Raw genomic sequence first — 12,021 nt, forward strand, 5'->3', positions numbered from 1 at the left:
TTATAAAAAAAATTGATTTTCATATTTTATAAAATATCATACTGGCGGTAATTGTAAATATGACGATACTTAAAATTAAATAAAGTAACATAGATAAAACAAATAAAAAAAATAAAAAATAACTAAATCTTGTATAAAATTTACCTATAAAATTCTATACCGAAAAATGAATTTAATTTTAGTATATTAATAATATAAAATATTTTATATAATCATTCAATTCAATTAGATTTATCTATTTAGGTCATTATTGAAAAATAAATTTAAGATACCAACATATAATTACTTTAAATTAAGCAACAATTATCAATACTATATAAGGGACACACTATTCCACTAAGAATGATTACCATAACGAATAATTTTCTAATTTTCTATACTAATATTAGAAAGTTTATATAATACTATATAATAATATTATCATTATCAATACTATATGATATCAAAACAAAAAAAAATCACTGTGCTAATATAATATTATCAATATTATATAAATCATCTTTGTATTTATTTTTCTGTGCATATATAATATTTAATTAACACATTAAAATATATATAATATTTTGTTAATGCATATATAATATAAAGTGATTTGCAAATTATTTTATTGAAATATTACAAATTAGAGTAATTTATAAATTATTATAAATTCGTATATAATGTATAATTAAATTTAATGAATTCAATTAGAATAAACAACAAATTATTTATTTTATTTCAGACTTTATAAATGAATAAATTAATTAACTAATATAACAAATTATAATTAATGTAGTAAAATTAATTAAGTAATATATATTATAATAAATTATATTAATATTTAAATATCTAATCAAATCAATTAGCTGATATAATTAAGTCATAGTAATAAATTGTATTGAATGAGTTAAAATAATTAAATCGGAAAACACTCTCCGGAGCATGCCACGTCAGCTCCATTATTAAGTGCAGACATCCAATTTTTATATAATAGAACAGAAGTGATAGATGAATGATAAAATAATAATTTATAAAATAAAAATAGATTGTATAATTAAATAATAGAGGATTAATTTGTAATTAAAATTAAATAAGAACTATTTAGCCGTTATTAAAAAACTTAAAAACATATTTTGTTATAGGACCATTAGATAGTCCAAATGTTGACCATCAAATCCAGTGCCGATTAAGTGTGTCTTTGGATTAAAGTTTACAAATGAAAGTTTGCAAAAAATTGATTTTACAAACTTGATTTTGATAAAAAGTAAGTTTGTGTTAACGTGATTTATGTTTGACCATCTTTATATCAAAATGGATTATAATAAAATAAATATTGTTTGGATTACACTACTCAAAATCACTTTTAGATAAAAAAAATTACTAAAAAAAGACATCAATTTAAATAATTTTTTATATTATCTTATCATTTTAATTTAGATATTTGAATAGATCTTATTAATTGATTTTATAGTAAAATTTATATATATTACTAAATTAAAAATAACATATAAAAATTAGCAAAATACATTTTATATTAAAAATAAAAAATATATAAATAAACTAATAGTTTAATATGTTAATGTAGATAAATATTAAATTAAAAGATAAAACACCAATAAAATACATAAAAAATAATATTTTATACAAAATTAGTATATAAGAATACCATTATTTCTACTGCATGTAGTTATTTCTACTACATAAAAAGTCAGAACACAAAATATAAAAAATATTTATCATATAAATAAAATAAATACAATAAACAATAAAAAATAAAAATATGAGAGAGTACTACAAATTTTATAATTTCAAACAAAAAAATGTTCTATAATTTTTTTAATACTCTCAGTAATCTTTAATTTAATATTATTTTGGACTATAAATTTTCATTATTTACGACTCTATTGTTACTTATGCTTAATTTTTTATTTACTTTTCTTTTTAATGGAATCATAATTTATATTATACAAAATTTTGATAATAAACATAATACATAAAAATTACAATTACAAATTTTACAAAGCTAAATAAAAAATGAAAAATTTTTACAAAACAAAAATAAAGTAAAACAAAGAATAGGAAAAAAAACTCATACAAATAAAAAACAATAAAAATTTCATAAAACCGACCACATAAAAATTGAAGCATTCATCATATACAAGTCAAATATTAAAAAGCGAAACATATGATCCTATTAACTACTTCCAAAATAACCTATTTATCTATGTATAATGTATTAAAACATAATACAAAACAGTTTTATACTCATGCCTTGATATTTGACACCTTTTCCCTCTACCCAATTACCTGCCATAGTTTCTTTGTGCTAGGTAATTAAGGAATGAAAAATAAAATAACCTTATACTATTTGGGATTGAGTTTCTATTATCTCCCAGACATTTTTGTTCAATCATGATCCACAGCTCCCTGTTTAATGTTAATACAAGGAGTTCACGTGTAATTGAATTCATATCTCCATATGTAATATTAGCTCCTAATTTGAGCAGCAAAAAAGTAAAAACCATTTATTTCAAGAACCAAACAAGCAATAAAAAGTTAAAAACTTAATTTACTATATATTTACAAAATTCAGTAACATCGAGTTAAAATTTTAAATTTAATCACATAATTATTTCACTCCTATCTATTTCTACAATATTTATTTAACAATTCTAATACTCCAAAGGCTGGGCTGGTTTAAATCTGGTATCTACAAAAGCATTAAACAACTTATGATACAACAAAAATGAAATGGTACATCCATCAGTCAACTATTTGTACAAAGGAGAGGAGATGCTATTTTCGAATTTCATGTACTTAAAACCTGTATTTGCTGCATGGCCACACACACTTCCATCATTCGATCTTGCTTGGTGTTTGTCCCCGAGCTTTAAACCAGAATTAAACCGAGTTATAGGGAATTAGAGTCATACACCGTTTAGAAAGAAACATCTTGAGAAATGAACGCAGTCCATGCAACCTGTTCCAACATAGAAGATATGAATTTCGATTTTATATTTATCCTAGTCTATATTTTATTGCCTCTTAGAAAAATTAAGCAAAAAGATCATCTCTTTGAAACCTTCTCAAGACATCATACTCTAATTTGATTTTAATATTGTAATAGATGTCTTTGAAGGTCTCATACTTGGTTTTCACCTTCTTAATCAATGGTGAAAATCAACACCTGACAAGATTGCGTGAAACTTTCCCTTGAGATCATCTATTCCAGTAATAGGAAATATTATGAAACCGTTTCTCCCTAATAAAACTATGAAAGAATAAGAAAAGAAAAGATGAAAAATGTTATACTTTGTATTTCTTAATTGATTGTTGATTGATTGAATTGTAAATTATCAAGGTAAAACTAAATATATATAGAACATTGGCCTGTGAAAAATAAAAACAAATAAAGATAAGATAAGAACAAATAAAGATAAGATAAAATAATAAAGGCTAAAATTGTAATTGAATTTTTGTATTCAATTGGCTGAATCTATGGGCCGCAAGACTTCTTTATTGTTGTCATGAGCTAAGGTGGAAGAGTGGTTTAATACTCACAAAAGCCTAAACTAGTAGAAACAAGCACATAGATGGTTATCTTATACATGTCCCTCACCAAGAATCTTTTTTGGATTTGTATGAGTTTTGCATAGTTTTCTTTGTTTTTTTTTTGCCTTATATAGAAATTTTATTGAGTTAATTGTCGAATTAGTCCTTGAAAGATGGGTCATGTTCTAAATTCGTCTTTGGAAAATTTTATCATCAAAATAGTCTTTCAAATATTACAAATTAATCATTTTTGTCCTTCCGTCACACAATTAATAATTTCCGCCAACGATTGATGATATAAAACGTTAGAGATAATGACCAAATCAGTATCCGAAAGATTCAAACGCTGACATTTTGGTACCTCACTATTGTTATTGACAAAATGGTTCTTAAAAGATTTTAAAATTTGATAAACGTGCCCCCGAGCTCCCTAGTGCAAATTTCCAGCAAGCACAATGCTGATGTGGCCACCGTGTTTTGGTGAGTTGGCAAACCACCCGCAAAGTTCCCTCCCCAACGCACACTCTCTCCCCTTCCCTCTCTCTCCCTATCGCAGCCCCCATCCCCAACGCACACTTCTCCCCCATCGTAGTCCCCGCCGCATCACAACCCCCTCCCTAACGTACACTTCCCCTTCCTCCCTCAACACCACCATTCACAGCAATAACAACTTTAACATCAACAGCAACAACAACATCCACCACTCTCCCTCTCCAACGCACACTACGCCTCCCTCTCTCAACCCCACCACTTGCAGTAACAATAGCTTAATATCAACAGCAACAATAATCTTTACCACTCCTCCTTTCCTAACGCACACTCCCCTTTCTCTCCCTCAACACCACCATTCACAGCAACAACAACCTCAACATCAATAGAGTTGCCCCAAATCATGAATTGTCCCAAATTTTTAGGTTAAATTATCATTCAAAAAGATTAATAACAATAAAACTCAGAGAAAACAAACAAATTCATATACAATAATCAAAATAAAATAAAACTTAATACAGACACCACCAAAGCAAGAATAGAAGAAGAACACCAGACACAGAGGGGGCATGACACGATAGAGCCAAGATGGAACCCAGACAGAGGAGGCATGGCAGCGACTGGGGGCTAGCAGCAAGAAGATACAAGTAGTGAAGGCGACAATGGTGAAAGGCGCACAGACAACGCAATGCTACGAAGGAGATAGACGACATTGGCGGACGTACAAGACCCGATGACGAGACGGCGACAGTGCAGTGTCGATGACGTTGGCTCTGTAAGACTGAGAAGGTTGAGCTCCACTGCTATTTTGGGGGAGAGTAAGTTGAGAGTGTGAGACACTATGTTGGGAAGGGGATTATAATTCAAAGGGGTAAGGGAAGGGGATTAGTGTTCAGAAGGGGGGATTTTGGATTGAAGAGGGGGGAAGTGCGTTGGGGATGGGGGATTAGGGTTGGGGAGGAGGGAGAGTGCGTTAAGGAAGGGGAAGGGGGGAGTGCGTTGGGGAGGGGGAAGGAGAAGGAGAAGTGCGTTGGAAAGGAAGAAAGGAAGAATTAGGGTGGGGGAGGGTATTTGCCATGTCATCAAAACGTAGTGGCCATGTTAGCACTGTGTTTGCCGGACATGTGCTCCGACTAACTCGTGGGTACGCTTGTCAAATTTTAAAATCTTTCAAGGACCATTTTGTTAATAACAATAGTGGGATACCAAAATGTCAGCGTTTGAATTTTTCGAGTACTGATTTGGTCATTACCTCAAAACATTATTAATTGATATGTGTATGAAAATCTATCAATTTAGTCCATTTTTCCAATTATATAAACCCTAATCTTAATATATCTTAATATAACTAACGATACTAAATTGATAAATTTTCATAAATATATTTGTTTAGCATCTAATTGAATATACTAGGTGTCATGTATGATGTGAGTTAACATTCCATGTCATTAATTGTTGACAAAAACTATTAATTGAGTGACTAAAGGACAAAAATGATTAATTTATAATCTTTGAATGACTAATTTGATCAATAAAATCTTTCAAGGACAAATTTGTAAAACGAGCCATTTTTTAGGGACTAATTTGATTATTAACCCAAATTTTATTCTTTTTGAGGTTCAATGAAGGACGAATCCGAGACCTTCTAGTCATAGAAATTATGAAACTATATCATAAAACCACTTTTTTTCAAAAACTTAAACTGATAGGAGAAAACACATAAATAATATCTCGTACAGGAATAAACTTATCCAAAAATAGTATATATTTTACATACCTGCAAAATGGAGAAGGCCTTCTCAGCAATGTACTTTTGTAGAAGTGTTGCTCCTCTTTGCTGAAGTTTGTCAGGATGGAGGCACAATCTTGCTCTCTGATATGCCTTCTTCACTTGTGAGCTGTGTATTAGGCTCATAATGGGAACGGCATACCAGCCGCTCTCTTGCCATAGAATCTGGCAGTGAAAACATACAACCTTGTCATGATCCTGTCATATGTGCGTCAACTGCGAACAAAACTAAAGAGAATTCAATCAATTCATAGCAATAAGAGATCAATAACAGAAATTACATGATGTAGTGTTGAAAGCAGTAGCCGGATGTCAGTTTCCTTGCCACATGACCACAATCTTACATCTCTATCCAACTTCTCTGTTTCTATGTGTAGCTTCTATAGAAAAAAGCATTGCAATCAATACAAATCTTTATTTTATAATAAAAGAAATCAAAAGAAAGAAATATTATAATCTCAAGAATGGAATTTAGAATGCATTTAAACTTGCAATCATTTCCAATTACAATTTTTATTCTTGGCCTTAAATTTGGCTTACTATAGATTTGCGTTAATTGTCCATAAATCATGCACAGTTGAACAATTTGTATCACTTCTTTTCTTGAACAGTTGCCACTATCATCTTGAAAATGATCTTTTCATAATATGGGAATAGTGTCGTCAAACTTTTTGCCTAGTTTTTGCCTTTAAAAGATAAAAGTTCCAGGCTTCAAACTAAAACAGTTTACTAAGGTCTTGTTATGTAGACACAAATCCAAGAAATGAAGTGTGACTGTTCTCCAGTTTCAAAACCCAACTAAGGCCAAATATGAGAAATGCTCAAGGACCATCAGAATTTATTGGTTTTGGCTATCACTTTTAGCCACTAACCTAATTCTTTTAGTCTAGTAATCCAACAACATACTTTTAGCCCAGACTTTTAAACAATGACGGTTAACTGCTGGCTAAACACAAGAAATTCTGCTGGCCTTCTAGTATTCCTCTATCCTAGAATTTGTTTCACTAATATGATGTAGGTATACAAGTAATTTGTACAATCATGCTTCTTAAATAAATTGTATTACCTTTGGAGACTTGACTATTCTGAACCCTTCATTATGGTATTTACCTGCAGCATGACTTCCTAGATTACAGGATCAAAGACAAATATGAATTGTCGTCTTTTGTCTGTTACATGCATGAAGCATTAGATTTATAAGAGACATTTTAGTAGTCAGGACAATTACCTTCTACTACAGTAGATTGTTCATTCCCGTTGTTTCTCCAACATGATTCTTCATCAGAATTTCTTGATTGGAACTTCTCTTTAGCCCAAGCAATTGCTTCATCAATGGCTTCTGATCCACGATGTTCCTCTCTGGTGCTGGAGTTAACCTCTATGACATAGGAGCTCATAACTTCATCATCATCATCAGGCTCTATAACTAATTCTGGAAGAACATTATCATGAACCAAAGATTTCGCATCAGGCTCTTGAGAGAGTCCGGAGACAGCCGAAAATGGGGAACTGAGTTCAAAGTCGTCAGTCACTTTCATGGTTCGACATGAATTAGATCCAAGACTAATTGTTTCTGGGGAGGAAACTTTTCTTGAGAATCCAAACTGGGAACTCTTGAAATTCCCCTTGCATTCAATATCTTGATATTGAACTTCACATGATTGGCCATTGCATTGAAAGAATGGCTTCCCTTGTTTAATAAGGTGTTCCTCAGGCATCATGGTGCATGAGTTCCATCTACATGGGACATTAATTGGCCTGAAACAATCAAACCATCTTCAATATCAGATTTCAAATATAGATCACCATATTGGGGTATATAATTGCATCTCAATAAAATTCAGCAAAAACAAAACCCATCAAGCATAAATAATTTGCATTGTCAATGTCAAATTGTCAAATAGGCCACCTCGTAGTTATAGATCAGTAGAATATGTTTTCCAAAGAATTAGACTTGTCTTCAAATTGATCACATCAAAATCTACTAACATTTATTTTTATACATCATATTCATATATCAAAATTCAGGCCCTAACTCTATATCATTATTAAAATAATCTCCAACTTCAGCTACTTTATTTATTTTAGATATATCTGGATGCTACCACCCGTGTCTAGATATGAAAGTATAAATTCATCTGCAAATTTAGCTAGCCACAAAGGGCACAATTGACAATGCACAACTTCTGCAAACCGTCATTAATTAGTTAAACACTAAATTTGTTCCTAATAAATTTCAATTCGAATTTCAATATATGTGATAGACAAATAAATCTATGTAAATTTTATTATAAAACCATTATATTAAAAAATATCGATACAACAAATTAGTCTACTTCAAAAATGAAGGAGCATCAATCTGTTAATTTTCAAACATTTCTAAACAATCAAAATTTGTTGGAAAAGCAAAGTGCCTGATTTGAAATTTTTTAAGACAATTTGGATATTTACTCAATTGATTAGATAGGAATTCGGGATTCACATTCCAAAACCTTAGCTTTGAAGCAAAAGAAGACAATGCCACATCATCGCCGATCGCCGGCCGGAGAGGGCTCAGGTCCTCTGAACTCAGGGCCGATGACGAATTCGCCATCGATTCCGACCGGGACCGATCCCTAGACCTCCGTTCATCGTCCGACACAAACACGCCGCTGTAAAACGCGTCGCTCTTCGCCGGAATGCGGAACACCGGCAAGCTCCTGCCGCCTTTCGCTCGCGCCTGAGAAGCGAACTCCGACGGCCGGAAAATCTCCTCATAGAAAGAACTGGTCTTTGCTAGCTTGTACACAAGTAGACTCCTCGGCGGGCCGCCGAAGACGTCGGCGAAGTCTTCGGGGTCCAACGTTTCCCTCTCGGAGGCACTGTTGCTGGCGAAGATGGACCGCCATGTGCGAGAAGATGAACGGTCCTCCATGGACCGCCGGCGAGGGGTCCCCGCTGTCAATCCCATCCTCATCCTCCAGGACTCGTCCATTTGCCGGCGGGGCTCTCCGGTGAGTTGTTTCTCTTCAGTGAGTAGAATTCTTCACTGGAAAAAAGCAAAGTTCAGCTTGTGCCCTTATAAAGTGTTGAAACTTGGAAAACATAAAACAAAGAATAAAATTTAAATAACAAAATGATTAAAGAAGAAAGGGATATGTGAAAGAAGCCTGTGATTGGCTTAATTCCGTTTTTTTTTTTCCTATCCTTTTTCAAATTTTTGAGTTTAATCATTTTGTTCATCAAAAAATTTTGGACCACTTTAGCCTGAAGCAAAATTAATTATTCAATTAGTTCTTAATAATTAACTCTGTGACACACTTAAATTTTTTTTATCATCCATATCCAAAATTTATTGAACTCCGCATATAAATTATCAATTTATTCAACTCAATTAATTCTAAAGGAATAGGTTAACAAGCCTTGTTTTAATAAAAATGTTATATTAATAGAAACATTTGTGCACAGAGTGTGCTTTAAACAATAAATATTTGATATTTGATGAACTAAGCGAAACAGGGTTAATTATTTTATGCATCTGGTCATTATTGTTGTTTGTTCGCTGAATAATTAATTTTGTTTTCTGTGACAATGAATGCTTAGTGATTAGTGATTAGTGATTAGTAGTGACAACTGACAAGTGAAGGGAAATGTGATTAGTGGGGGATAATATGAAATGGTGGAGTCGGCTGGATTTGCTTCTCTGGAAAATGCATGGGCTGGAATTGATGAAGCTAAGTCCCCACAGACATAATCATGGAAGCTATGTTTTCTCTTTTCTTTATATTATGCTTTTTGTGATTTTCTTTTTGGGTGGGGAAGCTAAGCTACCAAGTGGTTGTGGTACTGTTACCTTTTACCTTCAGCTTGTTGTAGAGAAGTTGTGTATGGATTTAGGAGTGTAAGGAATTCATACAAGGTTCATTATCTATTTCTCTTGCATTTGGTTTATGACTTTTAAGTACATTTGAAAAAATAAAATAGGGGAGTAAGAAGAATGTTGGAAATACTGTGAATTTATGTGTATGGCAAAAGATAAAGTTGCCAACAGGACAGGTGGGGAAAAGGATGGTTGATACTTTTGAAGGAGACAATCCTCAAATTTATTTGAAATCAGAAAGATTTATGGATTATCCTTTTTTCTTACTTTTGATTTTTAAATTTCAATTTGGAGACGATAATCAATACTATAATAATATATGATTCCATGCTTCTTGATAATCATAATAAGTATAACTCTGAGGTTTAAATTTTAATGAAAAATTTTTAGACTGATAAGGGGATAATTTCCAGTCTTATAAAAATAGTATTTTAAAAATTTTTATTTTTAAATAAACAAGTTATTTAGTATTAAGATCTTTATAATGGATTAGTTCAACAGATTTTGTATCTACTAATATGAATTTATAAAATTTTTGGGTTTTTTGTAGGTTTATAGGAATATAATGAAAAGTGTTTGAGAAAATGGTTTTATACAGTATTTTTTATCTTTTTTAAACCATTCTTTTTCGATGACTAATATTTTGATGGAGTTTGGTTTTTCATAATATGAAAATTGTTCTTTTAAGGGTTGAGTGCTGATGAGCGGATAATTTATACGCTTTTTGGCATTGTTTTTAGGTAGTTTTTAGTAGGATCTAGCTATATTTAGGGATGTTTTTATTAGTTTTTATGCAAAATTCACATTTCTGGACTTTACTATGAGTTTGTGTGTTTTTTTGTGATTTCAGATATTTTCTGGCTGAAATTGAGGGACCTGAGCAAAAGTCTGATAGGAGGTTGACAAAGGACTGCTGATGCTGTTGGATTCTGACCTCCCTGCACTCAAAATGGATTTTCTGGAGCTACAGAACTCCAAATGGCGCGCTCTCAACGGCGTTGGAAAGTAGACATCCAGAACTTTCCATAAATATATAATAGTTTACACTTTATTCGAGTTAAGTCGACGCAAACTGGCGTTCAACGCCAGTTCCATGCTGCATTCTGGAGTAAAACGCCAGAAACACGTCACAAACTAGAGTTAAACGCCAAAAACACGTTACAACTTGGCGTTTAACTTCAGAAGAAGCCTCTGCACGTGTAAAGCTCAAGCTCAACCCAAGCACACACCAAAGTGGGCCCTGAAAGTGGATTTCTGCACTTAGACTTATTTCTGTAAACCCTAGTAGCTAATCTAGTATAAATAGGACTTTTTACTATTGTATTAAGGGTCTTTTTCCCTATTTTCGAATTCATATGTCTTTTGTGGAGGCTGGCCATTCGGCCATGCCTGGACCATCACTTATGTATTTTCAACGGTGGAGTTTCTACACACCATAGCTTAAGGGTGTGGAGCTCTGCTGTACCTCAAATTTTAATGCAAAGTACTACTATTTTCTATTCAATTCAGCTTATTCTTGTTCTAAGATATTCGTTGCACTTCAACCTGATGGATGTGATGATCCGTGACACTCATCATCATCCATCCTTATGAACGCGTGACTGACAACCACTTCCGCTCTATGTTAGAACGAGCGAGTATCTCTTGGATTCCTTGATCAGAATCTTCGTGGTATAAGCTAGAATGATTGGCGGCCATTTATTGAGGATCTGGAAAGTCTAAAGCTTGTCTGTGGTATTCCGAGTAGGATTCAGGGATTGAATGACTGTGACGAGCTTCAAACTCGTGATTGTTGGGCGTGATGACAAACGCAAAAGAATCAATGGATTCTATTCCGACTTGATCGAGAACCGACAGATGATTAGCCGTGCTGTGACAAGAGCATTTGGACCATTTTCACTGAGAGGATTGGATGTAGCCATTAACAACGGTGATGCCCTACATACAGCTTGCCATGGAAAGGAGTGTGAAGGATTGAAAGTAAGAAAGCAGTATGTTGCAAAGATTCAACAGGGATAAAGCATCTCCATACACTTATATGAAATTCCCGCCAATGATTTACATAAGTATTTCTATCTTTATTTTATGCTTTATTTATTATTATTTTCGAAAACTCCATAACCATTTGAATCCGCCTAACTGAGATCTACAAGATGACCATAGCTTGCTTCATACCAACAATCTCCGTGGGATTGACCCGTACTCACGTAAAGTATTACTTGGACGACCCAGTGCACTTGCTGGTTAGTTGTGCGAAGTTGTGAGAAAGTGTGATTCACGTTTGAAAGTGCTACCAAGTCATTGTTGATGATCACAATTTACGCGCACCAAGTTTTTGGCGCCGTTGTCGGGG

General features: G+C 32.7%; 1 protein-coding gene across 2 annotated transcripts; it reads right to left on the bottom strand.

The window, feature by feature from the left end:
• Nucleotides 1–2,530: 2,530 nt before the first annotated feature.
• LOC112790654 (uncharacterized) lies at nucleotides 2,531–9,332 on the bottom strand. 2 transcript variants are annotated; one of them, XM_025833158.3, is made up of 6 exons: nucleotides 8,302–9,332; nucleotides 7,038–7,567; nucleotides 6,876–6,934; nucleotides 6,091–6,189; nucleotides 5,798–5,974; nucleotides 2,531–2,959 (listed from the first exon to the last, which is right to left on the bottom strand). In XM_025833158.3, exons 1-6 carry the CDS (start codon nucleotides 8,781–8,783, stop codon nucleotides 2,918–2,920), a joined length of 1,389 nt encoding a protein of 462 aa, XP_025688943.1. In that variant the 5' UTR covers nucleotides 8,784–9,332; the 3' UTR covers nucleotides 2,531–2,917. The 2 variants fall into 2 exon arrangements, with proteins under 2 accessions (XP_025688943.1, XP_025688946.1); XM_025833161.3 differs by having other exon boundaries at nucleotides 6,876–6,919; nucleotides 8,302–8,926.
• Between the last annotated feature and the right edge of the window lie 2,689 nt (nucleotides 9,333–12,021).

Source organism: Arachis hypogaea, chromosome 3 (assembly GCF_003086295.3).
Source record: "Arachis hypogaea cultivar Tifrunner chromosome 3, arahy.Tifrunner.gnm2.J5K5, whole genome shotgun sequence".
Lineage (NCBI taxonomy): Eukaryota > Viridiplantae > Streptophyta > Magnoliopsida > Fabales > Fabaceae > Arachis > Arachis hypogaea.

Coding starts and splice junctions, on each gene's coding strand:
- LOC112790654 (XM_025833158.3), bottom strand. CDS start 8,783: ATGGACGAGTCCTGGAGGATGAGGATGGGATTGACAGCGGGGACCCCT. Junction 5,975..6,090: donor TGCTTTCAACACTACATCAT/GTAATTTCTGTT, acceptor TTTCACTGCCAG/ATTCTATGGCAAGAGAGCGG. Junction 2,960..5,797: donor AGGCCTTCTCCATTTTGCAG/GTATGTAAAATA, acceptor ATGTTGGAACAG/GTTGCATGGACTGCGTTCAT.